Raw genomic sequence first — 25,646 nt, 5'->3', positions numbered from 1 at the left:
GGGTCGATGGCAGTCTGGACGTTGTCTGCTTCGTGCTCGAGGTTGGCGTGCATGGCTAGTATAAGTCACTTGTCACACTGGTCTGACCTATTCCAGCGAGGGGCCTCAGCCTCACTTTGACTCAACTCACTCGAGTCGGGCGCAGAGATTGTTGACTTGGTCTCTGACAAGGTCATATTCCGGCTTGCTGTCCAATAAATCTCAACTTCGACTCTCACACCAGAAAAGAGAGTGGTTTGGGATGGAACGAGGGGGACACCAGGAGGGGGTGGGCAGCTGCCTGTCTACCCTGGGGTGTCTTTCGCATCATGAGCAGCAGCGCCTCGTGCCATGTGCATAATATTGAGCTTCTTCTTCTTCTCAGCGGCACGGGCCCCGACCTCGACGGTATTTTCCCTGCTGGTTCCCCCCTTCTGTCTCTCTCACACTTCCTCCGAAGCAATCATATCTGAAGCAAGGAGATTATCCCTCGGAGCTGTCTTCGAGACTCTCAGACCAAATTGACTGTTCTAGGAATACCATTTACCAGGATTCCTTTTGGCTTTTCAGCAGCTGTCTCGTGCGCACACTCAGCATAATGAACGGCTTCTCAATTACTCAAATCGCCACCGTCCCCCACGCCGCCCATCAAGCAATCTGGAGGGTCGGAGAACAGGCCCCACGTCAAGTGCCAACTGTGATCTACGATGACTCCAATCAGCGGCACCCGATTGCTTTGAAGCTGATCCCCGATGAAGAGAACGAGGTGTCCATCCCTCTGCAAATCTCAGCGCAGATTACTGTTCCTCCCGGGGTACATCGCTACTATCTTCGCGGCAGTTCGATCAAGGATGACAGGCGACCACCGGTCATCCCTGATCCGGGAGAGACACACAGCTATCCGATTACCAGCCGTCAGTTCCAGTTAGATGGCGGTGCGACGGGAGGCGAGACCAAACTCGACACGACCTTCCTGTATGGCAAGATGGACAAGGTGCATTTCCCGTTCAAGGCCACGGGACTTTGGATCTGGGATTTGTATGAGGTTGGACCACCCACGCTGGTGGTTGCTCGATGCCAGGTGCCACTGGAAATTTACTTCTTCTTGGGCGATCCGAGCTTCCACATAGCCAAACCGAGTGCCCTTTCACCCGACAAGGAGAGTATTCCGGCTCACGTATTTGAATTGATCGAGTTGACCATCCCCGAGTATGGCGACATAGCTTCCACGACCCTTTCTCCGGAGGATGTGAAAATCGTCCTAGTTGCACATGTCGTTCAACAACTCTGGGACTTTGCCGGATCAGGTCTTACCTATGACTCACTTGAAGGTGCTCCATCCTATCTTCGTGGGTCAGTTTTCTTCTTGGGTTCGATGCTGAGTAAATATCACCCAAGCTGTAACTGTTTTGACTTGGGCGCATTTGTCAACTACGCATTCAAATCATTCGGCAGGCGGACGGATCTGCAAACGGGCCGCGAAATCGATGTGAGTGTACCTGAAAAAAAGAAAGCCCAGACGCTTTTGATCTCACCCCTTGATAGTTTTTTGAGACTCGAACCTGCGAAGTCCGACCCTGGGGCTTTATCAAGCCCAGCGTCCTGATTGGGACGAATGCTCCCTGCAACAATCCTTTCTATGCCGCGTTCGACCAATCCAGACTCGTTGAGACAGACCAGTGGCGCACGGATTTCTCGTGCCATTGCTTTTGCCTCTGGAGGCAGGGTGGACAGGAAAAGGTCATCGACATCTGCCTGGTCCAGGCTATTGCCAACACCAATCGTGCGGACCCCCTATGGGTGCATGACAATATTCAATGGGACGATCATGGGAACCTCGTCTCTCTCCAGGATGCGACGTTTAGTTTTGCCGAGTATTGGAATATGAGGGACCACCCGGAAGTTGGGGCTGACCAAGTACCAGTGCCACAAGGTGAGGAGTCCTTTTCTTCCATTTCTTGAGCCCAAGGTGCCTTTTACAAAGGCGGACATGTCTGCTCTCTGGCACTTATCGCTCGCTGACTCTGTGTGGGTGCTGATGTAATGTGTAGATGTCTCAATCGATCTGATCGACGTATCAACCCCCTGACTGAGGCCCAGCGGTCTCGAACGGAAGATTCTGTTCCTGGTTGGGTAATGTCATTCTAGGGGGAGGTTTCCTATTGGCTACAACGTTTGTTCGCCTCGACAACGTGTACGCTTCCATCAAGGTTATTAAGGACGTCGTCGAGTGCTGAGCCAACTTACTCGCTTCCAGGCCAAAAGGCGAAGCGCAGGCAGAATCCATCGACCCAGTAGCGAGACGGGAGAGTGGACAGCGCGTCCACTGGGTCAAGAGGCGGCTGAACTTCTAGGCCAAGCCACTGCTCAGTCCCTAGAGCTCGGTGGATGAAAAGACCAACATGCCTTGGTCGCCAGCACCCACGGTACTGTCGTATGTTTGACCGTCGTAGACATAAAGGAGTCGTATCTTTCCCATCTCCATAGCCCAACAATGCCGATAAGTGAGTGCTTGTTTGTGGGCAGATCTCAGGGATATGATTTGCGGACGCGGCAGGGGTCGTTGTGGAATCCAAGTCTTTTATGGCAGTTTTCTCTCGTCCAAGTATTTCAGCATCCTCAGCAGAAGCATCGCTACGTCCTTCCTACCATCCGAAATCTCCAGTTCGTAGACTGCAGAGCGACAGACTTGTAACCGTAGGCTCGGTCGTTGATATTTGCGAAGAGATTCGATGTAGCCTCGGGTGACATGGGCACTGGCCAAGTACAACGTCGCTCCGGTCGAGCACACCACAAAGCTAATAAATTCATCCATCTCGGGTCGTTGAGTGAACGCAAGAATTGCTTGGGCAAGGATTTGTTGAATTTCGCGAATCTTGTCGTCATCAGACCCCCTTAAAGCCTGCAGTCTGTGCTTAGAAGGATATTCTTCCGTGGAACCTGGTTTCTTCCTACCAAGAATGTCGCCACCGGGACGAGTGTCCGCTGGTCTTGTATGAAAAGTCCATCGCACTTGATTCGTAGGCCTCCAATTTTTAGAGGTTCGGCTCTTTTTGTGACTCTACATATTTCATCAGTGTCGTCCATTTTCTCAGCTGTGTCCCATACAGTACAGCGCGCCTGGGGCTGAAACTCAACAGCACCTCCACAAGAGATTCAATAAGACCTATCTGTACGGAAGGATCGTCCGCGACTTCGACAACTCGATGGAGATGGCTGAAAACCCGACGGAAAGGATTGGTTCGATATCTAGAACGGCAGTGGGGGAAGTTGAGCACATCTTGAGTGGGAATCAAAAAATATTCTAGGAATTCATTGTCGGCTTGAGATCGCAAGTCAGAATTCATCGCGCATGGGGCAGAGATTGTACCATGTACCTTGATCCGTTTCTATTGTGATATCACTCAGGAATATGAAAGGTTGGCCGTCGTCCACCTGTAGAAAGTTGAGATGATGTGGAGTCCACTTGTCAATAGGCTGGAGCAAAATCGACGGGCTCTGTAGGGTCGTCATGGTGGTGCTAATGAAAGGTGACTCGGCATGCGATTTCAGCCTTTGACAGCGCGGGGCCAAGCTTTGATCACGTGGCTTGGCGACATTACCTCGCCTGCTCGCCCACGTGAAAAAAAGTGTAAAAGTATGTGAGAACTAGCTACAGTAGATCTATCAACTACCTACATAGGCTCCAATACCAAGGACGGCGACTATTATATCGGCAACAATATTAATCTCGGCACGGAGGTCCATGTGGGGGGAGAGTGGAACCTTTTGAGGGGGACAAATCCCGAGGCTCTATGATCCTTGTGTATCGAAGTTGCATAGTTGTCTGTCTCTCTGGCTACGTGTTGGCAGGTCTATGAGTACGGTTCCCGTACCGGGTAGTGGTGAGCCTCCAAGACAAAACACGAAGAGGATCCTGACCCTGCTGTTGGTCCGTCTATGAAGACAGCTAAAGGATTGCGGGGAAAGTGTACTGCTTTCATCGACTTAGGGGACGTCAGAGATTCACACTTGCGCTCAGGCAGAATCTTTCACGAAGGCCCAGAAACTGTCTTGTCCCGTTCCGAACTTCCTGGCTTTAGCGGTCTCGTTTCAAATGCAGCTCGCGCAAGAGCTCAAGACAGGATGCTGATGCCGAAGCACACCCACTCAGTACACCGGCGACCACCTTTTTACCTGCCAGGGATGGTCTAGAGGGATCTTTTGCTACCGCCAGGCACAACTTGGAGCAGAAGGTCGACTCTCCCTCAAGTGCCGGGCTGATGTGGAGGGAAAGATCCGGGGAAAGACGTGGAGTACCAGTCGATCCCGGACCATTGTACGAGTTACGAATACTATGTGTCCAACCAACACCTCTGGGTCACTGAAGAGGTAAATAAGTGTACAATGTCGGGAGCTGAATACTTTGTTCCTTCCGCTCCTCCTCCTCTTCTTCTTCTCCCCTTCTTCCTCTTCCTCCAGACTTCTTCATTTCTTTGTATGGTACAGATAATACTCTGCAATCATCCAAAATGCTTTCCGACCCTTTCAGATATACCGCTCCCTTTATGCTGCCCTGGGCACTTCTTCCAAGCCTTGCGGTGCTCTATCTGCTCGGTTGGATCGTCTATTGCAGGACCTTGCATCCCCTGGCCAAGATCCCGGGCCCTTTCCTCGCGTCCGTCTCGAGACTATGGATCATGCACCAGACCTCGCACGGCAAGATGCAAGACGTGCAACGCGAGCTGCACAGGAAATACGGGCCTCTGATCCGCATCGCCCCGAATGAGATCGCCTGTGCCGACCCGGAGGCGATCCCACACATCTACCGGACGACGAACGCGCTGTCAAAGTCTGACTTTTACCCTGTCTGGGGAAACAAGTCGTTCAGCAAATACCCGGACCACTTCAGCAACACGGACGAGAAACTCCACGCCCAGCGGAGACGGATCATCAGTCATGTGTACAGTCTGTCGAACGTGCTGCGGTCGGAGCGCTACATTGACAACTGCTCCAACCTCTTCATGCAGCGTGTTGGGGAGTTTGCCGACCGAGGAGAAGCATTCGATCTCGGACAATGGCTGCAGATGTGAATCTTCCCCCCGTCCTTCCAAGAGGTCAGAGCAGACACACTAATCCCGTTGCACCTACATAGGTATGCCTTCGACGTCGTCGGCGAGCTGTACTTTGGCAAAATGTTCGGCTTCATGGAGCACCGCACCGACTACGAGTCCTATATCCAGTCCCTCGACGCGCTGCTCCCCGTGCTCGCCGAGACGGCCTTGGCGCCGAGTTACATGCGACCTTTTATACTAGGCACCTCGCTGCTCAGTCCCACGGTCCGAAAGGCGCTGAAGGCGATTGACCACATCGCTCAGGCGGCGCGTGACTGTGTCAACAGGAGGCTGCAGGCTTTGTCGACGGGCAGCGAGGACGTCCGGACAGACCTCCTGCAGCAGCTCTTTGACATCTCCCAGGAGAAAGGGGAGAAATACGACTTCAAAGTGGGGGAGATTCAGTACGAATCTTATGTAGCAATGTTGGTCTTGTCTTGTCTTGTCCATACTAGTCCTTGCTTCATATCTTGCAAGAGCTTGTGCGCGTCCATACTGACAGAGACCTCTCTGCTTGTAGCTTTGCCGGTTCCGACACCACCGCCATCGCCATGCGGTCTGTCATTTACCACCTGTTGAAGAACCCGACCGTGTACAAGGAGGTCACGGCCGAGATTGACGACGCGGACGAGCACGGCCTCCTCAGCAACCCGATCCAGTACTCCGAGGCGGTCACGCTCCCGCTCCTGTGCGCGTGCATCAAGGAAGCGATGCGTCTCCACCCGAGCGTCGGCCTCACCATGCCCCGCGTGGCCCCAGAGGGCGGCCTGGTGCTCTGCGGTGAAGTCATCCCGGGCGGGTATCGCGTCGGCATGAACGCCGCTGTCGTCCACCATGACCAGAGGATCTTTGGCACCGACGCTGCCGAGTTCCGGCCCTCGCGCTGGCTGTCCGCCGACGCCAAAACCATGGACAAATACATGCTCCATTTTGGGGCGGGGACGAGGACCTGCATTGGCAAGAATGTATGTCCTCCCAGACACTCTTTCTTTGGTCCCTTTCGCCCTCTCCTCTCCTTTTTCTTGGGTCAAAAAGAACTCCATTCAAGAAACAAAGACGACATGGTAAAGGTACCACTGACTAACTTCCTTCTCCCGCAAACAGATATCTCTGAGCGAGCTGCACAAACTCGTCCCGCAGCTCCTGCGGACGTTTGACCTCGAGCTGGCCACGGACAGGCCGTGGGACACGCAGAATTTCTGGTTCAACAAGCAGACCGGGCTGATTGCGCGGGCCAGGCGACGAAGGGAGCGTGTCGCGCTGTCGAATTGATTTTTGATTTTTCTGATGTTCGTTTGAAGGGCCCGAGACATGATTGAGGCTCTACCTGCCCTTTTTCTAGGACTTCGGTGCAGGCATCTCACCCAACCTTCAGTGTAGACGTCGGGTTTAGTTTGAGATGGACTACTTTGAGATGGTGCCGTAGCATGGCTATATGTAACGACGAGCAGGAAAGATTGAGTACATAAGTTGCATAGGTGGAATTTGAGAAGACAGAGTAACGTGCCGGGAGTGTGTCTCTATGCAAATGGCCCTGCTGGTATCGTGATAAAATTACGTGTCCAAGTATGATTGCCTGGATCCTTCTAATCATGATACCTCCAGATCGTCAATGTACTTAGGTAGCTTGTTCAGCAGATACGGCTACTGTACATGGACATTGACCTGGGCGACGGCACTGCAACACCCCCTGAAAACAAGTGATTCGCAGTGCCGACTTGATACCACCTGCCTCACCTTGGCCTAGTTCCCCCTTCACGTCACGTCCTTGGACTTGTTCTTGTAGATATACACACGGCATGCATGGACATATATGTAAAGTATGTTATATGCAGCTCTGATCTACGATCCACTGTCCTCAGACATTAATTCTCCAGGCATTTTTATCGTACGATCGCGGCCAGATGCCATTCTTCCCGGGAGCCAGGATGCCCTTCGGATCCAGCGCATTCTTGATGGTCTCGTTCAACTTCATCTGGGCATTGTCGTTGAAGCTGTACGTCGCGGCGATCTGGTCCATTAGGGCGAGATGTGTCCGGTACTCGCCCCAGCCCCGTTTCGCCGCGTCGTCGATCAGCGTGGCTATGAGTTTGTGGGCCTTTTGTCGCTGCTCCGGGTTCTTGCGGTCAAAGACGATGCACACGATGTGATGCATCTCGCGCATGCCGATCACAAAGGTGCCGATGAAGTCGAACCCAAACTCCTCGCTCCGTCGGCGGGTCAGCTCGTACTGCGCGACCGCGTCGTCCCCGCCGACTTTGGCGATCGGGCTGAAGAACAAGTGTGCGCCGTTAGGGAGCCAGTCGACCCATTTCAGCTCGTCCACGGTGGGGATCCCCTGGAGGGTCTTGTCCCGGATCTGGAGGACCTTGTTCTGCGGCATGTCTTCGGGGAAGTAGAACTTGGCCCCCGGAATCTGGGAGAAGGACGCCTTGACCACCTGCCACATGGCTTCTCGAACGGGCGCCGGTCCGTACAGCGCGCCGTAGAAGTTCCACCTCCCCAGACCGAGCTCGGCGGCGATCGCGTCGATTTCTTGGTCGGTGAGGGGCTTGTCGGATTGCGAATATTTCTTACGGTCACCCTAGTCATTTAATTGAGCCAGCTTTTCTCGGGATGGCCATCATCCACGGCTTACCATGACTGCAGCGTCCAAGAGGACATGTCGTATCGTGGGTACGTTCTGCAAAACCATACCGACTCTCAATGGGCGGATGATCTCTACCGCCTGGTGAAGGTCTTTGTCGTTGGGAAAAGTGATCAGGTAGGATTGGTATCCGCCGGGATTGGTCATGAGCCACATGCCCATTTTGACAACGACTCCTGTTCTGAAGTGTCAGTGGCATTGCGTCGTCTCTGTGGCTGGCTTATTCTTCTTCTCCTTCTCTTCTGGAGCATTTGACACTCACCGAGAGATGACTGCGTGAAAATGCCGTCGTTGTACGGGCCGAATCCATAGTTGAACAGTTGCCACGCCTGGTTACTTGGCTGCTCTTGAGGTGGAAGCGACGGATCAGCGTCTGGGTTGGGAAGCGCCCCCATCCCGGTCCGCAGAAGAGTCCCGTCCGGCAGAACCACCTCGAGGCCACAATGCATCATCCAATGATCACCATAAGGCTTTTATCTCGATCAGCCACACGGAACCCCTTCAAATTTCGAAAGGTCATGAATACGAACGGTGTAGCCAACTCCTCTTTCTAGTGTGTTCCCTAAAACCGATCCACCGCCCAGATCTGGGACGTCCACCCACAGCCTGTCCCGCAGGTTGTTCTTGACCAAGTAGTCGTGGAGGTCCTGGAACGTGACCCCAGGCTCGACCAGGGCGTAGGCACCGTCGACGTTGACCTCGATAACTCGGTTCATGTTCTTTCCCATGTCGAGGCCAATACTCCCGGGTACCCTGGGGGCGGCACCACCGTAGCCGACGTTCCTGCCGATGGAAAAGGGCCACACAGGGATTTCGAATTCGTTGCACAGTCTCATGATGGCCTGAACATCGGCGACGTTGCGCGGGGCCACGGTGGCCGAACTGACAAAGTAATCCTCGTCGAGGATGTGGAATATGTCGCGCGTCTTGCTCGGGTTCAGATAGCTTTCCTCGTCCGACACTCCGGGCGACGTGACAATGGTGACATTCTCCTGCCCAACAATGTCCTGCACGCGGCGGATGAAGGTGTGGAACTGTTTCGAATCGACCCCCGGTGGCAGCACCAAAGGGTCACCTGCGTTTCGGGATGCCGTGCCATTAGGTACTCGGCCGGTGGAGTTACCATTCGTGGTGGTAGTAAGGATGGGAAGATCAGAAGTCATTTCTGGCAAGATCTCAAAAAGTCCTTTGATGGGGATGTTTGCACAAAGAAAGAGAATCCTCGTCCGATATATCTCGTCCCTCTCCCCTCCCCCCAAGCCACCCATTCTTATGTGTATTTTTTTCTTTCTTTTTTTTGAGTATGGAAAGCCTCGTCCATGTGCCGAACCTGGACGGAACGAGGCTTAGTACGGCACGGAGCCTCTTGTGGGGGAAGATCTCGCTTAAATCGGCATTTCTGCCATTCGACAAACGACACGGGGACAATTAGAGGCTCGTATTGCGGAGCCTGTGGGGGCCCCGCATCGTCGGCTCTTGACCCCGTGGGAGAAAAAGGTTGGGTGTCAGGGTGTCTATCTGCGAGAATTACTGCAGCTCCAAAGAGTTCCGGGAGGGGCGAATTGAAGCAGCGGGTTTCGTTTGATTCACACTCCAGCATATCTCTGGTTTCCACTGTTTTCCATCTTCTACACTCACACCAAAACAGCCGGCAGACCCGTTCTATTCTTGTGTCATCGTCGCCATGGGATAATCACTGCCTGAGTCAAGTTTTTGTTCCCTTTTTTTTCTTTTTCGCCGCCAGAGACTCAGTCCCCTCGAAAAGCTGGAAGAAACACACCTCGATGGCGCAAAAAACCCAGCAGGCGAGTCAAGAACCCTTCTGTCCTATATGTGGCACGACATACAGCCGCGTGGACCATCTTCGACGACATCTCGCATCCCACACCGATAACTACCCGTACTCGTGTCAGTCATGCGGCAAAAGCTTCAAACGAAGAGACGTTCTCACGCGTCACCACCAGAAATGCCCCAGCAACAAAAGTCCTCGCGACTCGTGGCCGGCGTTGAATCAGAAACCAAAGACGCGTCGAGAAGCGTGCGACCAGTGCGCCCGGCTGAAGCGAGGTTGTAACTCGGAGCGGCCGTGCAAGTCCTGTGCTTCGAGGAAGTCGACGTGTACGTACTCACGGCTGAACGAGCAGTCGTCGGACATGTCTAGCTCAGAGACACAGCCAGACACTGACAGCGCGCCACCGAAGATGGCCATGGAAGCGCCAAAAAGCTCGGTCACCCTCGTCGAAGAGGTCGGACAACAAAGACCAATGGACACTCACCAGGTGTATCTTCAACATCGAGAGTCTGCTTTCTTCCCGTCCGTGGACGGACTCGGTGACCAGAGCCACTCCGCTGATCGAGCTCGTGATCTAGCATACTCCACAGATGGCAGTGACCTGGAGGACGACCCTGCGGATTCCTTTGATTTTCTTGCCCGCTTCACAACCAATGACTCTGGAATGAGCGACGCCTTTGACGTGGACAGTACCCTCGTGGCACAGGATCCTTCTTCAGTCGGGGAAGACTCGTGGGAAGGTCTGTCTGACCGATCTTCATACCCTGTCAACGAGTCACGAAGCATTCTCTTCGAGCAGCACTCGAAGACAGCAAGAGAGCAGACTCGACAGATCAACCTCGGCTCTCTTGGTATGGAAGAATTCCAATATGTCACGGGTACCCTCGAGATGGAAGTGAACCAAGAAGAATTCTGTGTGTCGCCACCATTCGAGATGGACGTGTCGAATCCCAGCCCTGTAGGACCGCCATCGGGTTCCTGGCACCGGAAACCGTCCTACTGTAGCGAGTCCATCTCTTCTGGGACCCTGAGCAGTGCACTGGCGTTGAAAAGCCATGAGATTGTCGTTGCCATCAAAGCCACAGCCCGGCTTCGTGGCTCGGCTGCTGCGACGTCGGCCATGGGTGACTGGTCCTCGCTCAAGGAAAGTGCCTGCATCCATTTCTTCCAACCGAGCAATCTTCAACGCTATCTGGAGTATTACTGGGTCCTGTGGTACCCGAACTGGCCAACCATCCATAAACCGTCTTTCAATGCTGCGACGTGCCCCTGTCGACTCCTCGCGCCCATGGCCGTGATCGGTGCGTCTTTATCACCGCGTCGCTCGGATCGCGAAAACGCCAAAGTTTGGTTCGACATGGTGGAGGAAATGGTGTTCGCGGATGAGGCAACTTTCCCCCCAGGGACGTCGGTGGCGATGCCATCCTGCCCTCCGGACCAGCTCGAGGCCAGACTGCACTCTCTCCAAGCCGCGTATGCTGTGTGCCTCTTCCAAACCTGGGAGGGTCGAGATACAACAGCAAAAGAGCGAATCCGCAGACTACGCTTTGGTTCGTTGGTTTCAACGGCCCGCTGTCTCATGAGACACGCCAATCACGGTCAACTCGGGACGTACAGATTCCAGGACTTTTCGTGGCAGACGTTCGTGCTCCGTGAACAACTGATCCGCACCGTCATGTACGTGTTTCTCCTCGACACGGCATTCACGATCTTCAACAATCTGCCCCCGAGGATGATCATCCGCGAGATGACAAACGACCTGGCCTGTCCGGAGCCTTGTTTCCAGGCGGCCACCGCCCAAGAGTGCTTCGATCAGATCCGGCAGTGGACCGCTCGCCCACGCCATCCCGCATGCACCTCGCTGTACGCCGCGATCCGATGCTTTCGGCAGAGGACCATCGACCCGGCCACCCAGCGCGCCCTCGCCGAGACCGGCGTCCTCAACCTGTGGACGATCGTCTCCGCCTTCCACAATTACATTTTCCACATCGATCCAGGCTTTGGGTCCGTATCCCAAGTCGAGGCCATGGAGAACGCCATCGCAAACTGGCGAGTCGTATGGAAACTCGGCCTGACGTTGGATGGCTCGCGAGGCTCTCGCAAATCCGCCACCACCACCATCTCCACCGACTCGAACCAGACAGCAGGGTCCGGATTGGACTCAACCGAGTCCTGGAAGCGGACGGGCTTCATGCGAAAGGCCCCAGAGTATTGGCTGCTGGCACAGGTCAAACTAAAGAGGCTATCGTCGGCCCAGAGAAGCCTCGAAGCCGCCGAAAGTCTGTCGGGCATCAATAGCTGGCTTTGCAACGTTCCTGGAACGATCCTGCCGAGATACGACGAGACGAGCATGGAGCAGCTCAGCGACTTTATCAGTAGCTTTGGGGCCATGAGGGTGTGAATTGAAGGCGGGGGAAAGGGGTCGTCTATAGAGAGCGAGAGCGAGAGCGGGAGAGAGAGAGAGCAACCAAAGCTTCTACTGCTAGGGCTAATTACAGGAGACTATTCATCACTTCATACCACCCAACCCCCATCATGTCACTACCAGAGTTACAAAGGAACGAGCTACCTGGGGGATCATCATCATCTTTTTGATCTTGACTGAATTTTGGCGTACAAATGTCTTTCCTATAGTGAAACAGTCGACCTGATCCGCTCCCATCTACAGCTTGGCCGCTCGCGGATTCCCCCGAGACATTTTGTCTCTGAGAACGCGTCTGAGGATCTTGCCGGACGCCGACTTGGGGATCTCGTTGATGAAGTCGATCTCGGCGATCCATTTGTGCCGCGCTTTCCGCTCTTGGACGTACTTGATCAAGCGTCCCCTGAGGGCGTCGAGATCCTCCTCCCCCTGCTGCTCCCTCTTCTGTGTGGCCCGGTGCTTCGCGACAATGAATGCCTTGGGATGCTCGCCGGAGAGCTCGTCCTTGACGCCCAGCACGGCCACGTCCTCGACCTCGTCGTGGCCCAGGAGGAGGTCTTCGAGCTCAGCGGGCGCCACGCCGATGCCGTTGACCTTGATCATCTCCTTCAGACGGTCCGTGATGCTCACCATGCCCTCGTCGTCGATACTCCCGATATCCCCCGTGTGGAGGAAGCCTTCTCGGTCAAAGGTTTCTTCCGTGGCCTTTTTGTTGTTCAGGTAGCCCATTACGATCTGCGGCCCGCGCGCCCAGATCTCGCCGGGCTCGTTGACGCCGCATTCCCTGCCGGTCTGCGGATCGACGAACTTGACCTCGGTCGACGGCACGATCGCCCCGACCCGCGTTGCGTACCGGAAATCATACATGTCGGGCGGGTGCAGCGTGATGCACGAGCACGACTCGGTCATGCCGTACCCTTGCTTGAATCCTATGTTGGGGAAGTATTGTTGGATCAAGGCGAGGATCTCGGCGGACAAGGGCGCCGCGCCGGACATGAGTCGTCGTAGCGAACTGAGGTTGTACCGCCGAAGGAGCGCCGGGTCGCGTACCATGCGGATCAAGATGGGAGGCACAAGCAGGACTTCCTCGAGCTGGTAGTCCTGGATGCTCTGGAGTGTGTCCTCCATCGTGAAGCTCGGGAGGAGATAGACCTCGGCGTTCAGAAAGACGGGGAGGTGGAGGTGGTGCACGAGGCCCGTGATGTGGAAAAGGGGCAGGACCGTGAGAATCCGCCGGAGAGAGTCTGGGGTCATCCGTCCCACCTGCAGACATTGGGCGATGATGTTGGAGTGGCCCACCATGACGGCTTTGGGGAGGCCTGTCGTGCCGCTGGAGAAGGACAGGAACGCGCAGACGTCCCTGTTTTGTTTGTTCGGGGGTATTCTATACGCCTCGACCTGGCTGGTGCCGTATGACCTGCCGATCTCGAGCAACTCGGCCAGCGTGGTGAAGTTCTCCGCTGCCCCGTAGATCAGGAAGACGTGCTCCCGCGGGATCCCGACGCTCCTCGCCGCCGCCACCGCGACCGGGAGATTCGGAGGCGCGGTGAAGAGGAACTTGGCCTCGGCCGTTTTCAGCGCAAAGGCCAACTCCTCGGCGTTGTAGGCCGGGGACGCGCCAGAGACTATCCCGCCCGCGCGCAGGGTGCCGAACATGACGCAGGGATACCACACCGTGTTGGGCGTGAGGATCCCCACGGTCTGGCCCGCCCGCAGACCGTACCGCCTCACCAGCGCCGTCGAGAGGTGCGTCGTGTGCACCTTGAGCTCGTCGTAGCCGAGGCGCTCTTTTGTGATTGCGTTTGTGAATCCGCCCAGTTTCTCGCCGTGCTGCTGTCGCTGCAATGGGCTGTATTCCGAGTCGAACAGCCACGTCCATACCGGGAGGTTGGTGGGGACCTCGATCGGAGGGAGCGAGGATTTGAAGATTGGCATGGCTGGAGCGACCTGACCTGACCTGACTAGAGTAATGTGTGTGTTGTCTTGTCTTGTCCTGTACGGTGAAGTCTGGTCTCGAAACCCTAGAAATCTAGGACAGACAGCGAGTGTAAGAGGCGGATAGACAGATGGACGAAAGGAACACACACTACTGGCACTGTCTGGAACTTTATGACCACCTCGCCCGTCCCGGCATGGGATATAGTCTTTTCCAAATCGACCTCCCCAAGCATATGGAGCAGGGACCAAGTCTCTCGGGGAAAAAAGAGGGAGGTTTCAATTCGCTACTTTCTTGCACCACCGGCGGGACGTGCTGTAACTAAAACTCACCAAATCCCCTCGTATTCACAAGGTATTTCCGACTGCCTCCCCCCTAATCCCGAAATGCCCAGGTGTGGGGTGGAGGTGTCAGGTATTAGTGGATATCTTTGCCGAGTAGATCTGTCGTTTGTCCTTGGGACAAGGATTCCTGATGCTGGAGGGAGGGGTGGTAGAGAAGTATTGTTGGAGAATGTTTAGATGTGGTTGGTGAAGATTGTCCAGGCTTGTGATATGTTGTTTGTCCACAAGATACAAGATGTAAAAAATTACGATGAGGATGTATGTGTCAATGACCAGGCCTAAGAAGGTGTCCCCGTTGCTGTGGAAAGGCTGAGCAGGTGTAGATAAATATAGCTATAGCAAGTGATTCAGGGATATAGAGATCGCTGTCCTGTCCTGTCCCCCCCCCCCTCACAGTCTGCTCAGATTCAAACCCACGCCCGACCGTTTAATCTCCTCTCGAATAGCCAAATCCGACAAGATCTCGTCACTCCCCCCTCCCACCACCAACGGCCTGAGGTCCCGACTGATCTGCTCGATGCGCGCCCCCCTCCCTGTCTTGTTGTATCCCGCCCCGCCGAGCACTTGCTGCGCTTCGCGGTTCACCCGCTCCAGAACCCGCCCGGCCAGGACTTTCAGGTTCGCCAGCTGCCCGCCCAAACGTGCGTCCTGGGCCGCGGCCTTGTCCATCGTGTGCAGCAGGTACGTCAGCTCCTCCATGTGCGCGTGCGCCGAGTTGAGCAGTCTGCCGAACGTGGAGAACTTCCACCGGATCACGGGGCTCTCGATCAGTTTGTGGCCGAACGTTTCGCGGATGATGGCGTGTTGGAAGGCGTCTTCGGCGCAGACGCGTGCGAGGCGGAGGCTCGCGCAGGCGAGCCAAAGGCGTTCGTGGTTGAAATCTATTGCGTGGCCAGGAGATTTTAGTGGTTGACTACGCCTCACTTGGGACTTGAACTCGTTTTCCGAGAGGCAGCCTGTGGGATACGTACTGGACATGATCATGGGAAACCCTTGGTTCTCTGCACCCAGCAGATTCTCCACGGGCACTTCGACGTCGTCAAAGTCGATATATGTCGATCCTGTCCCGCCCCGCGCCCCAGTTTGTGGTTAGTTGGAACAGTCCAGCCGTCGTGCTCAGCCTCCAACAACGCTTTGCTGAAAGGGGACTGAGAGTGTCAGACACTCACCACTGGCTGATACTCCCGAGTTCTCCATCCGACGACATGTGACGCCTTTGTTCTTCATGGGAACGATCAGCACCGAGATGCCGTTGGCACCGGGGCCGCCGGTCCGCACAGCAGTGGTGCAGTAGTCCGCCCACAAGCCATTGGTGATCCATTTTTTGGCACCGTTGACGACATAGACGTCGCCGTTTCGCGTCGCGGTTGTCTGGATATTTGCGACATCCGATCCAGCTAAAGACACAGTGGTTGCTTAGTTTGACCCGTGACAGCTGATACACAGGACACTTTCGGGTTGGGGGTTGGATTCCACCTACCATCAGGCTCGGTGACGGCGAGGGCGAAGCGTATATCTCCTCTCAAGATGCCCGGCAGAAACTGTCGCTTCTGTCGTTCTGTCCCATAGTTGACGAGCGGTGGTGCGCCGTAGATATTTCCCCCGGTCAAGCCCCAAACAACGCCCAGGTAGCCGCACCGCATGATCTCGTCGATGCAGATCAAGTCGTGAAAGGCGTCCCATTTGTCCAGCGGGATATCTCCAGGCAAGCGGATTCCTTTGGCGTATTCTTTGTCCAAAGGGAAGACCGACACTGCCGTATATCCAAGGTCTGAATGTTTCCTGATGACCTGCAGAGGACGTGGATTGTGAGTCCCGTAATGGTTTCCACACCACCTTCATTTAATAAATCTTGGTAAGGGATACAGCAAGTTTCAACTCACCTCTGCAGGAACGTGGCCTTGTTTCTCCCACTGCTCGCAATGCGGAGTGATGTGGTCATCCACGTATTGACGAACGTCTTTTCTCAGCTGTCTATGGCTCTCGTTGTAATAGGGCGAGACGCCCCGAGAGTACCACAAGGGGTCGGCATAGGGGAACGACGAGCCAAAGGTCTCTGCTGCCATCGAGTTGCAGTCGTCGTGTATGTGTCTTGCTTGTTAGCCTTGTGCAAACAGCTCGCAAGATATATGGACAAGGATCGAGGGATCGGTTCTGAGCTGGAGAGCATAAAACTTTGGTCCACGCCGGTGTCTAGCTCCAAGGGGGTTTCTAGGGATTGCGAAGAAACAACAATCACAGACAAGTCTTTGCAGCGCGGCCCATACTCGAAAGCCGTCACCGAGGCCTGATCTACCAAAGTCTGACATAACGAGGCCAACTGCGCGCGGGGGTGACGGTGTGGAGGAGTCGGCGTTCGAGCGACACGGAATCATCAATCGGGAATGGGTGATCGGAATTGCAAGACTAAGTGATTACTAGGCGTAACACTGGCAAGTACTTGGCTGTGAGGCAAGATCGGCATTCATTCTCCATGTAACACGGACCCCTCCCTGGGGTTGTTCTTGTGGTTGCGTCCCAGCGCTTGGCTCGACTTGTATACGGGGGTCTTCAGCGTTGGCAATGATTGTATGGCCACTCATGTCCCTGTGTATATTTGCATACCCCTCCTGCTCGCCCTGTCTCGGACTGCGTGGCCAACATTGGCTAACATAGGAGAGTCAATGGGTAATGGAGAGAGAGAGAAAGAAGATGGGGTGGTTTACAAAATGTCGATGATCATAAATTGATAGGGCTATTCTGTATCTACAACTTGCTTTTACGACCCTGGCCATCATTATCTGTGGTCGACTGCCGCCCTTGGTACACCCCGTACCAGTCTACTTTCTTCTTTCCCGCCCGGAATGCCTTGGTGCCGATCTGGGCTTCCTCACTTGGCGCAATCATCCACTCGAACACGTCTTTGATGACTTTGTCTTGACGCTCGTCTCCTGTGTATCGCCACGCCGCGGCGACCAGCTCCTTGGTCCGAGCTGATGCTTGCGGAGCGGCGTGGCGGAGGTATTTGTCGAGATAGTGTTGTAGTAATCGATCCAGGTTGGGTTGGGATCCGTCCACGACGGCTGTGGAGGAGGACGGAGACGAGGAGGAGCTGGTTATAGCATGGATGACTCCGACACGATGCAGCTCTTGCACCGTGACTGTTCGACCGGTCAACATAGCCTCGCGGGCAATGCCTACGCCCCACTCGCGCACGACAAACTTGGAAATGGTGGCAGGGCACAGGCCCAGCTTGACCTCGGTCATGGTAAATGTCGCATTGGCCTGGGCTAGGCGAATGTCACAGACAAAAGCGAGGCCTGTGCCGCCGCCATAAGAGGGTCCGTTGATCAGTGCGATGGTCGTTTGAGGCGTCCTGTCGATGGCCTCGAATAGTTTGTAGAGCCCGTCGAACTGAGCCTGTTTCGAAGCAGCGTCTGCTCCAGCGGCTGTGGCACCACCGCCGCTGAGGTCCATGCCGGTGCAGAAGTACTTGCCTTTACCTGTCAGCACAATGTGGAACACCGAGGGGTCCTTGGACAGCGTCTCGAACAGCGTCGTCAGGTGGGTGAGCATTGTCCTGGTAAGAGCGTTGCCATTGCGCGGTCGATCCAACACAATCTTGACCGTTGATCCGTTTCGGAGCAGCTGATACTCCGGATCTTTTTTGACCATGGTCCATGTCATCGTAGGTTGACATCCAGGGCTGTTTGTGGCTGGCACGGTGTTGCGTTTCGAATAGATTGCCGCACCTGCCCGGCTGCCATCTGGTTTCCCCAGCTTCTCGTTGATCCAGTGACCAATCTCGGCCAGCTTCTGTAAGTCCACGCCCGTCGCAATCCCCATCCCCTCCAGAGTGTAGACGAGGTCTTCGGTGGCAAGATTCCCCTTCGCCCCTGGACTGTACGGACATCCTCCTAGGCCGCCCACGCTGCTGTCGAACGTGCGCACGCCGAGTTCGTAGGCCGTGACGGCATTGGCCACTGCTTGGCCGTAGGTGTCATGGAAATGGCCCGCCAGGCGATGCGCAGGGATGTATTTCAGAAGTACATCGAGCAGACGCCGGACGTGGGCCGAAGTCCCAGACCCTGTGGTGTCGCCGAGACTGACCTCGTAGCAGCCCATGCTCAGAAGGGCTTGTGCCGCGGTCAAGACGTCGTGTGGATTTGTCGGGCCTTCAAATGGGCAAGAAAAGACGCAGGAGACATACCTTTACCGCCAAGATCAATTGTCAGTACTCAATACCAGAATGATGCCATTTCTGGACTTCTTTCTGTGTATTTTGCGACCAAGGAATGTTCTTTACTTACCCTCGCACATGGATGCCCAACTCCCGGGCCTTCTGCGTCACTTCCCTGGCCCGCTCCAGACCCTCCTTGACGCTGCAGTTGCTGTTCCTACGACTGAACGCTTCAGTTGGGGAGACGAAGACTCCTACTTCCCGTGCGCCCGCATCGGCCGCGGCTAGCAATCCTCTGAGATTGGGAACCAGGACAGAATACCGCACCGAGGGGGTGCCCGCGGCGTCTTGCATCTCCCGTACCGCGTGCATAACGGCGTCGTGGTCGGCGAGCTGGGGGATCCATCGCTGCGGCGCGAACGAAGTCGCTTCTATACACGGCAGACCCGTCGTCGAGAGTCTTTTGATGAGCTCGATTTTGATTTCCGTCGGCACGATCTCCTCGATCGCTTGCAGCCCGTCTCGGGGACCGACTTCGACGATGCGTACGGCTGGACGGTCCATCATATTGTTCTTCTTGCCCATGCTGGATAAAGTACAGATAATTGTGTTGGTGCGGTTCTGGACCAAACCGCCGTGGCCAATGCGCGCGCGCTCAAAATGTAGATTTCCGCGAATCCATTGCCGTATTATGTAGGATGATCGGATTTGTCCAAAGCCGAGCCACATCTGCTAAGGACCGAGCTTTCCAGATCCTAAATTTATCCGGCGAACCTCCTCGAGATTGGATTCTGATACACATGGATCGTGAGCATCTCACAAGCCCAGAATTCTCAAGTCATTTATATCGCCACTTTGGCACCAACGAAGACCGGCGGTATGAAGGTCGTTGTAGGTATTTTGGTATACAAGCGATGTATATCGTTGCGAATGCCCAGGACTACGACCCGTCGAAGTACGTGCCTGTACCTATAGCCATAGGCTCTAAATAGCAGAGATAACACTCATAGACAGCAACTGAGAGATAACCCCCTCCCGTGTTCTCAACAACATTTAGAGCCATGCTGGTCAAAAACATCCGGACATGCCTCTTCATATCTCTATATCCTTGCCAGATTCATCGACCCTGGATTGGCCGTGATCGGGGTATTCTTCACCACCTCCAGACACATTCCCAGGACGTCTCTCGTGTCTCGCGGGTCGATGATGCCGTCGTCGTGCAGGTACGATGAGTATCTGTACGCGGTCGAATCGCGGTCCACCCGGGCCTTGAGCTCCTCCGTCTGCGCGGACAGGTCCGCCTCGTTGACCGGTCGGGACGACCGCTCGGCAGAGGTCCGCGTGATGCTCTCCATGACGCCGGACAGTTGTTCGGGCCCCATGGCCGAGCAGCGGCTGTTGGGCCACGCGAACAGGAATCGTGGCTTGAAGGCCCGTCCACACATGGCGTAGTTGCCGGCCCCGTAGGACGCGCCGACGAGGACGCTGATGTGCGGAACGAGGCTGGTGCTGATGGCACTCACGAACTTGGCGCCTTTCTTGATCAGGCCTGCCCGCTCAGCTTTCAAGCCTACCATGAACCCCGTCACGTTGTGGAGGAAGATTATGGGGACTTTCCTGCAAATGATCACAACAAGGGTCAGTTGTGAAAACGGGGAAGTGAAAGGGCTTTGTTCAACAGACTTCTCACATTTGATTGCATAAATGGACGAACTGTGTCGATTTGTCCGACTCGTCCGGACTGATGATCGGTCGCTGGTTGGCGATGATTCCCGTCAAATGTCCTAGTAAGAGCGCCCAGCATCGTGGCAAGATTAGCTAAATGGTAGAAGGTATAGGAAGGGGACTGTGGACCTTAAAATTAATGGCTCTGGGGAAACTGCCCAATACAAATACATACCGTGGATATACGCCCAGGCTGTTATCATCGCCTTGCCCCATAACGGTTTGAAAGACTCCAGCCTCGCATCGTCGACGATCCGTAGGAGGACTTCCATCATGTCCAGCGGCTGGCGAATGTCGGGATTCACGATCCCATACAACTCGTCGGGATCATAGAGCGGCGGCCGTGGAGGCACCTCAGGTTGACCGTATCGACCGACGAGTCTCGCTGCCGTGGTCGTGAGGACCCATTCTCTGGCTTTGCGGATTGCATCAAATCTACACCAACGTGGTGGCGGCTTTGTTAGTTTCCAGCCCTTGTTCGACATCGAAGGAGGTTCAACCAGATGACAGGATGTTTCATACTCATCGACAGCCAACTGATCCGCCAGCCCTGTGACCGTGGCATGCATTTCGGCGCCTCCGAGGTCCTCTGCATCCACCGTCTCCCCTGTCGCCATTTTGACCAACGGCGGCCCACCGAGGAAGACATTGGCCTGACCCTTGACAAATATTGTGTAGTCGGACAGTGCGGGATGATAGGCTCCCCCGGCCGTCGAGCCTCCAAACACTACCGCGCACGACTGGTGGCCTTTTCTGGTGCGGACCGAGAGGTCTCGAAATAGCTTTCCTCCATACGGAAAGACGTGGAATTGAAGGGGCAGATAGATGCCCGCCTACATGTGAATAGATGGAGGAATCAGCGCACGCTCAGATTAACTGGTCTGGATCTTTCATGTCAACTTACCGAGTGGACCAGCGCGACGATGGGAAGGTTGTTCTTCGTGGCGACGTTTGTGGCCCGATTCTGTTTTTGAACTGGCAGACATCGTGAGTCAGGGATGAAAGACTGGAAGAAAGGACTTATGTTTGGTATGCTCACCGGTGAAATAGTTCCACGCACCACCTTTCAAAGACGGGATATGAGCTATTATCATCGTCGGAACATTGCTACACTCGTTACATCAGCACTGTCCTGTGCGCTTCAGGTAACAACTAAATGGCTGGATGTTCGTACTTGATCAGGCCAATGCCTGTTATCAGACTCGCAGCAGGGGAGGAATCTGGATTCTCATAGCCGGCGAATGGCTGGAGTTCCAGGAATGGCGAGTCTTTGTCGAGGAGAAGAGCCACTCGCTCACGCGCTGTCGCAAAGGGCACGTTAACAGATCTGTTTTTTTTTTCTTCCAGGCAGACGGGCATGGAATCCATACCTCGCAGCTGTCCTCGGCTGGTGTGTTTCAACACGCTGGTCGCGCTGCCTTCGGAGGCACTCGCTCGAAGGGCATTTTGATATGTTTTCAGGATCGGTTCCCACCGCTTGACATTCTCCAAGAAGTCCTTTGATCTTCTATTGACCTTTGTCGTAACCTGGGGGAAGGAACCAACCACGTGCGGTGTTGTAGTTGAGGTCGACATGATCCCTTCCCGCTCGTTGCGTAACAGCAGGCTTCCCACTTCCCACAGCTTGGAAAAGGTGCGCTGGTCTTCTAGTCTCAACTATGAGTGGACAAGATGTCGTGAATTGATTGATCGGAAATAGCTCCGGGGCCGATGCGGAATCCTTCTTCGTGGCAATGCTGATCGACAAGTGCCTGACTCTTGACTAGTCGACACGGCAGATGGTCGGCATTATACAGCCAGGCGTGTCTCGCAACTCTTTGAAATCCATTACCCCGCTCGTGTTATGATGGTCTATGTGAGACTATGACACTCGTTGTATGGACTATAATCACAAAGCCACGTGAGAATGTCACAGCCTTTGATGCAGTAGAAGAAGAAGGCCTTGTTTCGAAGTCATTTCCCCTTTCTTGTAAATTTCTCTAGAGGCTTCTTAATATATGTATGTGCGATTTAACCCAAGACAGTCGCCCACTACTGCCCACCCTGACCGCCCTGATCACCTGGAGATCCTTCTTGTAGAACCTGACATAGAACAGAGTCTTCCTCGACAGCATCGCCCGTGGCTAACGTTGACCGGAATAGCCCATCTGCCATGGCCGAGACCTTCATTTCCATCTTCATCGACTCGACGATCAGAAGCACGTCACCAACTTTGACGGCCTCGCCATTCTGCTTCATCACCCTGAGTACTTTGCACGGCATGAGAGCCTTGTATGTTCGCTCTGGATCCGAGTCCAGGGCGTCACTACCCCTAAAATACTGCCGACGAGACTCTGCAAAAGAGAGCATTGAATACTGCTCGAGCATTATGCTGGTGCCTAGCGCTGGGATGTGGCAGTACAGACGACGTGGTCGCCTTTCGTCAACGGCCGTCCCGCTCAGCGGGCTGGTCGCAATATAATAGGATTGTCTTCTATTGTCATTCTCAACGACGACGTCTGAAATTTCCCACTCCAACCTACCGGGTTTGTTTGACCCAGTGGCTGTGGTGTTCTCCACGGTTTTATGGGATGAGGACTGTACCACACGCACTTTGCGAGTTGGGGGTGACGCCGAGTCCTGGCTGTCCGACATGTTCGCAAAGATCTGCCGAAAGTATCTGATGAAGGGAGCACTGTCGCTCTCGCCGTCTTGTCGACTTTTCTTAGCTTCTGACGTTGGGTCTTGAATGCTGAAAGGTTGAATATTATACAGGTCACTGTCTGCAGAGCTGCCTCCTTGAAGCCAGTTGATATAGAAAAACAACTCCGCATCATCAGCGGGCCTCGTCGCCACGCTCTGGACAGACACGATATCTGTCAGCCTGTTACTCTGGTCATGGACCTGATTGCGGAATCCGGTACGAATGCTGCTGAAGGGCCGGTATCGCCGCTCGGGAGTCACACGTCGTGCCAGAAGAGTGGGCACAATGCTCGCTCGCATCGCGTGATCTGAGAAAGACTCCGGGAGCACAAAATGGAGCAAGTCCGGCCCGTGCTGGGAGATGAACTGGGTTGAGTAAGTCCCATCGACAAAGTCCGATTGTAGCAGGCATTGCTGCAGAAAATGCTGGTTGGTCTTGACTCCGATGCAGACCGTGTGTTTAAGAACATTGAGCATCTTTGAAATCGCTTCCTGGCGGGTAGTTGCCCACACCACAATCTTTGCGATCATAGAGTCGAAAAAGACACTAACCTTCGCACCCGTCTGCAGTGCCGTCTCGAACCGCACGCCCTGTCGTGCAGAGTGCTCGAAAAACTCTGTCCCTGGAGTCCAGCGAAGGATGAGACCGGAATCTGGTAGGAAATCTTTCCCGGGATCCTCGGCACATAGACGACACTCGATTGCGTGGCCGAAAGTTGATTTTATTCCATCTCTGAGAGTATCGTCTTCCGCTAAAAGACCTCCCGAAGCAATGTAGAGCTGTAGGGCCACGATGTCAACCCCTGTGGTCATCTCCGTGATTGGGTGTTCGACTTGGATCCTGGTATTGACTTCCAGGAAGTAGAATGCACCCGTTCGGACGTCAACCATGAACTCCACCGTGCCAGCGTTTTCATACGCCATCGATTTGGCAATCAATTGGGCTGTTTTCACCATTTTGGTCCGGACTGTATCTGGGAGCCACGGGGAAGGTGCCTCTTCAACAACTTTCTGGTGCCTTCTTTGGATGGAACACTCTCGCTCATACAACGACAAGACGTCGCCGTTCGCGTCGCCCACGATCTGGATTTCGATGTGCTTGCCATGCTCGATGTACTTCTCCAGCAAGCAATCCGAAGAGCCGAAGGAGCGTAGAGCTTCGGACTGGGCACGGTTGAGTTCTTCGTGGAGGTCCCCTGCGTGGTGCACTATCCTCATTCCACGACCTCCTCCTCCGGCGGCAGCTTTGATCAGGATGGGATAGCCAATTCTTTCCGCCTCTGCGGCCAAGATCGCCTCGTCTTGACTCGAGCCATTGTATCCTGGGATCAAAGGAGCCTCAGGCACATTCGTGAGCAGGAACTTCTTAGCTTCGCGCTTGTCTCCCAATGCCAGAATGGATTCCGGGGAGGGCCCAACCCAGATTAAGCCAGCGGCCACAATGGCTCTAGCAAAACCAGCATTTTCGCTGAGATAGCCGTATCCAGGGTGAACCGCATCGGCGCGGACATCGAGAGCTGTCCGGATCAGTAAGTTTATGTCCTGATACGGGCTATGCTGCCCTTGAGACGCATGCCCAAGGCATACAGCTTCCTGTCCAACGCTTGCGTGCAAGCTGTCACGATCCTCCTCTGTGTAGACGACGATGCAGGCGATACCGAGAGCCCGCGCCGTTGCCACGACCCTGCAGGCTATTTCACCACGGTTCGCAATAAGGAGACGGCGAATATGCCGCCCTTTGTCGGTTCTCGGCTTCGCTAGGTATAAGTTCGGCCTCGCACGCTCCAACGTTGGACTGTGAGAGCTTGGCATAGTGTCACTCCACGCACCCTGACCAGGAAGTCTGAACAGTCGTTCAGCAGAGAAGCGTGTAACTACCTATGCTTCGCCTGACATTCAGTCCTCGCAAAAGGTTTTCAGTGTAACATTGCGGCAGACGGGTGTTTGTAGTTGATCATGTGGGAGTAGGACTGGTGTCAAACCGGATGCCACACGCGCATTGGTTTCCGATCTGCTTGGTCTACTCGCTTTGGCGGTACGGTAGCCTGAAAAGCGCGCAGATGTTTATGGAGCCGCCGGATTGCAGGTATATAGAGTGAAATGAGCAAGGGAAATCCGGCTATAACAATTTGCTCTTGGAGCAAAGGACGCAAGCGAATCGGCTGACAAGCCTGCTGGGGATCTGGGTGTAAGGGCTACCAATTGCAAAGATCTCAAGCCGAAAGATGTGTAACAGGCGCCGACATCCATATCAGCATCCAAGAGAGGTCCTTTACCTTGGACCAAGTGTTTAAGGCGGGGCAAAACGCAGGAGGCTTGGCACGGAAATCCAAAAGTGGATTAGCACCTCGCCGGATCGGAATTTTATTTCGAATCCCGATCCTGTGAGGAGGTCCACAGAAACGTCAGTATTGTGCCGGTGAGGTAAGCATCAGTCCGCTGGAATTTGGCAAGTCAAGTATCGCAGAGTAGTTGTGCAGCCTCCTGAGTTTGATATGCAGGGGATTGTGCCTGTCTTTGTTCTCCAACCGATTGATTCTATTACTCGAGGAGGGAGACTCCACTTTTATCTCTCTTTTAAAGCTCTATGATTGGCCATCTCTATACTCTGTAGTGTAGCTAATTAGGGAAGTTCACCACGTGTTGCAGACAAGTGTAGGTCTCTACCAGGCGAGCCTCACAGACACGCTCACAAGGGCATATCAGCGAGGGAGCTTTCGTGCTTAGTATACAAACATTTGCTTCTAGGTATTGTGTAGACTCCATGCCGGGATGCTGAAGATTCTTGGCGTTGTATACCCCAGTACAACCACGGTAACACGGGTAATGGATATCATTCCCCCGCATTTTCCTCCAATCCTCCGCTC

General features: G+C 54.5%; 10 protein-coding genes across 10 annotated transcripts; 3 read left to right on the top strand and 7 right to left on the bottom strand.

Moving 5' to 3' along the window:
• Positions 1–577: 577 nt before the first annotated feature.
• Z517_07652 (uncharacterized protein) lies at positions 578–1,941 on the top strand (the record flags this gene model as incomplete). Its single annotated transcript, XM_013426173.1, has 2 exons — positions 578–1,468; positions 1,525–1,941. The coding sequence occupies 2 exons, from the start codon at positions 578–580 to the stop codon at positions 1,939–1,941; spliced, it is 1,308 nt and encodes a 435-aa protein (XP_013281627.1).
• A 619-nt stretch (positions 1,942–2,560) lies between these two features.
• Z517_07651 (uncharacterized protein) lies at positions 2,561–3,492 on the bottom strand (the record flags this gene model as incomplete). Its single annotated transcript, XM_013426172.1, has 4 exons — positions 2,561–2,881; positions 2,935–3,040; positions 3,088–3,301; positions 3,357–3,492. The coding sequence occupies 4 exons, from the start codon at positions 3,490–3,492 to the stop codon at positions 2,561–2,563; spliced, it is 777 nt and encodes a 258-aa protein (XP_013281626.1).
• A 998-nt stretch (positions 3,493–4,490) lies between these two features.
• Z517_07650 (uncharacterized protein) lies at positions 4,491–6,344 on the top strand (the record flags this gene model as incomplete). The annotated part of the gene is made up of 4 exons (XM_013426171.1): positions 4,491–5,047; positions 5,114–5,497; positions 5,593–6,037; positions 6,177–6,344. 4 exons carry the CDS (start codon positions 4,491–4,493, stop codon positions 6,342–6,344), a joined length of 1,554 nt encoding a protein of 517 aa, XP_013281625.1.
• A 586-nt stretch (positions 6,345–6,930) lies between these two features.
• On the bottom strand, positions 6,931–8,882 carry Z517_07649 (uncharacterized protein; the record flags this gene model as incomplete). The annotated part of the gene is made up of 4 exons (XM_013426170.1): positions 6,931–7,656; positions 7,711–7,895; positions 7,982–8,189; positions 8,250–8,882. The coding sequence occupies 4 exons, from the start codon at positions 8,880–8,882 to the stop codon at positions 6,931–6,933; spliced, it is 1,752 nt and encodes a 583-aa protein (XP_013281624.1).
• A 621-nt stretch (positions 8,883–9,503) lies between these two features.
• Z517_07648 (uncharacterized protein) lies at positions 9,504–11,912 on the top strand (the record flags this gene model as incomplete). Its single annotated transcript, XM_013426169.1, has 1 exon — positions 9,504–11,912. One exon carries the CDS (start codon positions 9,504–9,506, stop codon positions 11,910–11,912), a length of 2,409 nt encoding a protein of 802 aa, XP_013281623.1.
• A 261-nt stretch (positions 11,913–12,173) lies between these two features.
• Z517_07647 (uncharacterized protein) lies at positions 12,174–13,868 on the bottom strand (the record flags this gene model as incomplete). Its single annotated transcript, XM_013426168.1, has 1 exon — positions 12,174–13,868. The coding sequence occupies one exon, from the start codon at positions 13,866–13,868 to the stop codon at positions 12,174–12,176; it is 1,695 nt and encodes a 564-aa protein (XP_013281622.1).
• A 735-nt stretch (positions 13,869–14,603) lies between these two features.
• Z517_07646 (uncharacterized protein) lies at positions 14,604–16,279 on the bottom strand (the record flags this gene model as incomplete). The annotated part of the gene is made up of 4 exons (XM_013426167.1): positions 14,604–15,274; positions 15,383–15,610; positions 15,694–16,003; positions 16,097–16,279. 4 exons carry the CDS (start codon positions 16,277–16,279, stop codon positions 14,604–14,606), a joined length of 1,392 nt encoding a protein of 463 aa, XP_013281621.1.
• Positions 16,280–16,958: 679 nt separating this feature from the next.
• Positions 16,959–18,957, bottom strand: Z517_07645 (uncharacterized protein; the record flags this gene model as incomplete). Its single annotated transcript, XM_013426166.1, has 2 exons — positions 16,959–18,402; positions 18,503–18,957. 2 exons carry the CDS (start codon positions 18,955–18,957, stop codon positions 16,959–16,961), a joined length of 1,899 nt encoding a protein of 632 aa, XP_013281620.1.
• Positions 18,958–19,472: 515 nt separating this feature from the next.
• Positions 19,473–21,672, bottom strand: Z517_07644 (uncharacterized protein; the record flags this gene model as incomplete). The annotated part of the gene is made up of 8 exons (XM_013426165.1): positions 19,473–19,989; positions 20,063–20,156; positions 20,273–20,532; positions 20,620–20,930; positions 21,002–21,072; positions 21,137–21,204; positions 21,272–21,398; positions 21,468–21,672. 8 exons carry the CDS (start codon positions 21,670–21,672, stop codon positions 19,473–19,475), a joined length of 1,653 nt encoding a protein of 550 aa, XP_013281619.1.
• A 456-nt stretch (positions 21,673–22,128) lies between these two features.
• On the bottom strand, positions 22,129–24,591 carry Z517_07643 (uncharacterized protein; the record flags this gene model as incomplete). Its single annotated transcript, XM_013426164.1, has 1 exon — positions 22,129–24,591. The coding sequence occupies one exon, from the start codon at positions 24,589–24,591 to the stop codon at positions 22,129–22,131; it is 2,463 nt and encodes an 820-aa protein (XP_013281618.1).
• Between the last annotated feature and the right edge of the window lie 1,055 nt (positions 24,592–25,646).

Source organism: Fonsecaea pedrosoi (assembly GCF_000835455.1).
Source record: "Fonsecaea pedrosoi CBS 271.37 unplaced genomic scaffold supercont1.5, whole genome shotgun sequence".
Classification (NCBI taxonomy): Eukaryota; Fungi; Ascomycota; class Eurotiomycetes; order Chaetothyriales; family Herpotrichiellaceae; genus Fonsecaea; species Fonsecaea pedrosoi.
This window is presented reverse-complemented; position numbering and strand designations above follow the sequence as displayed.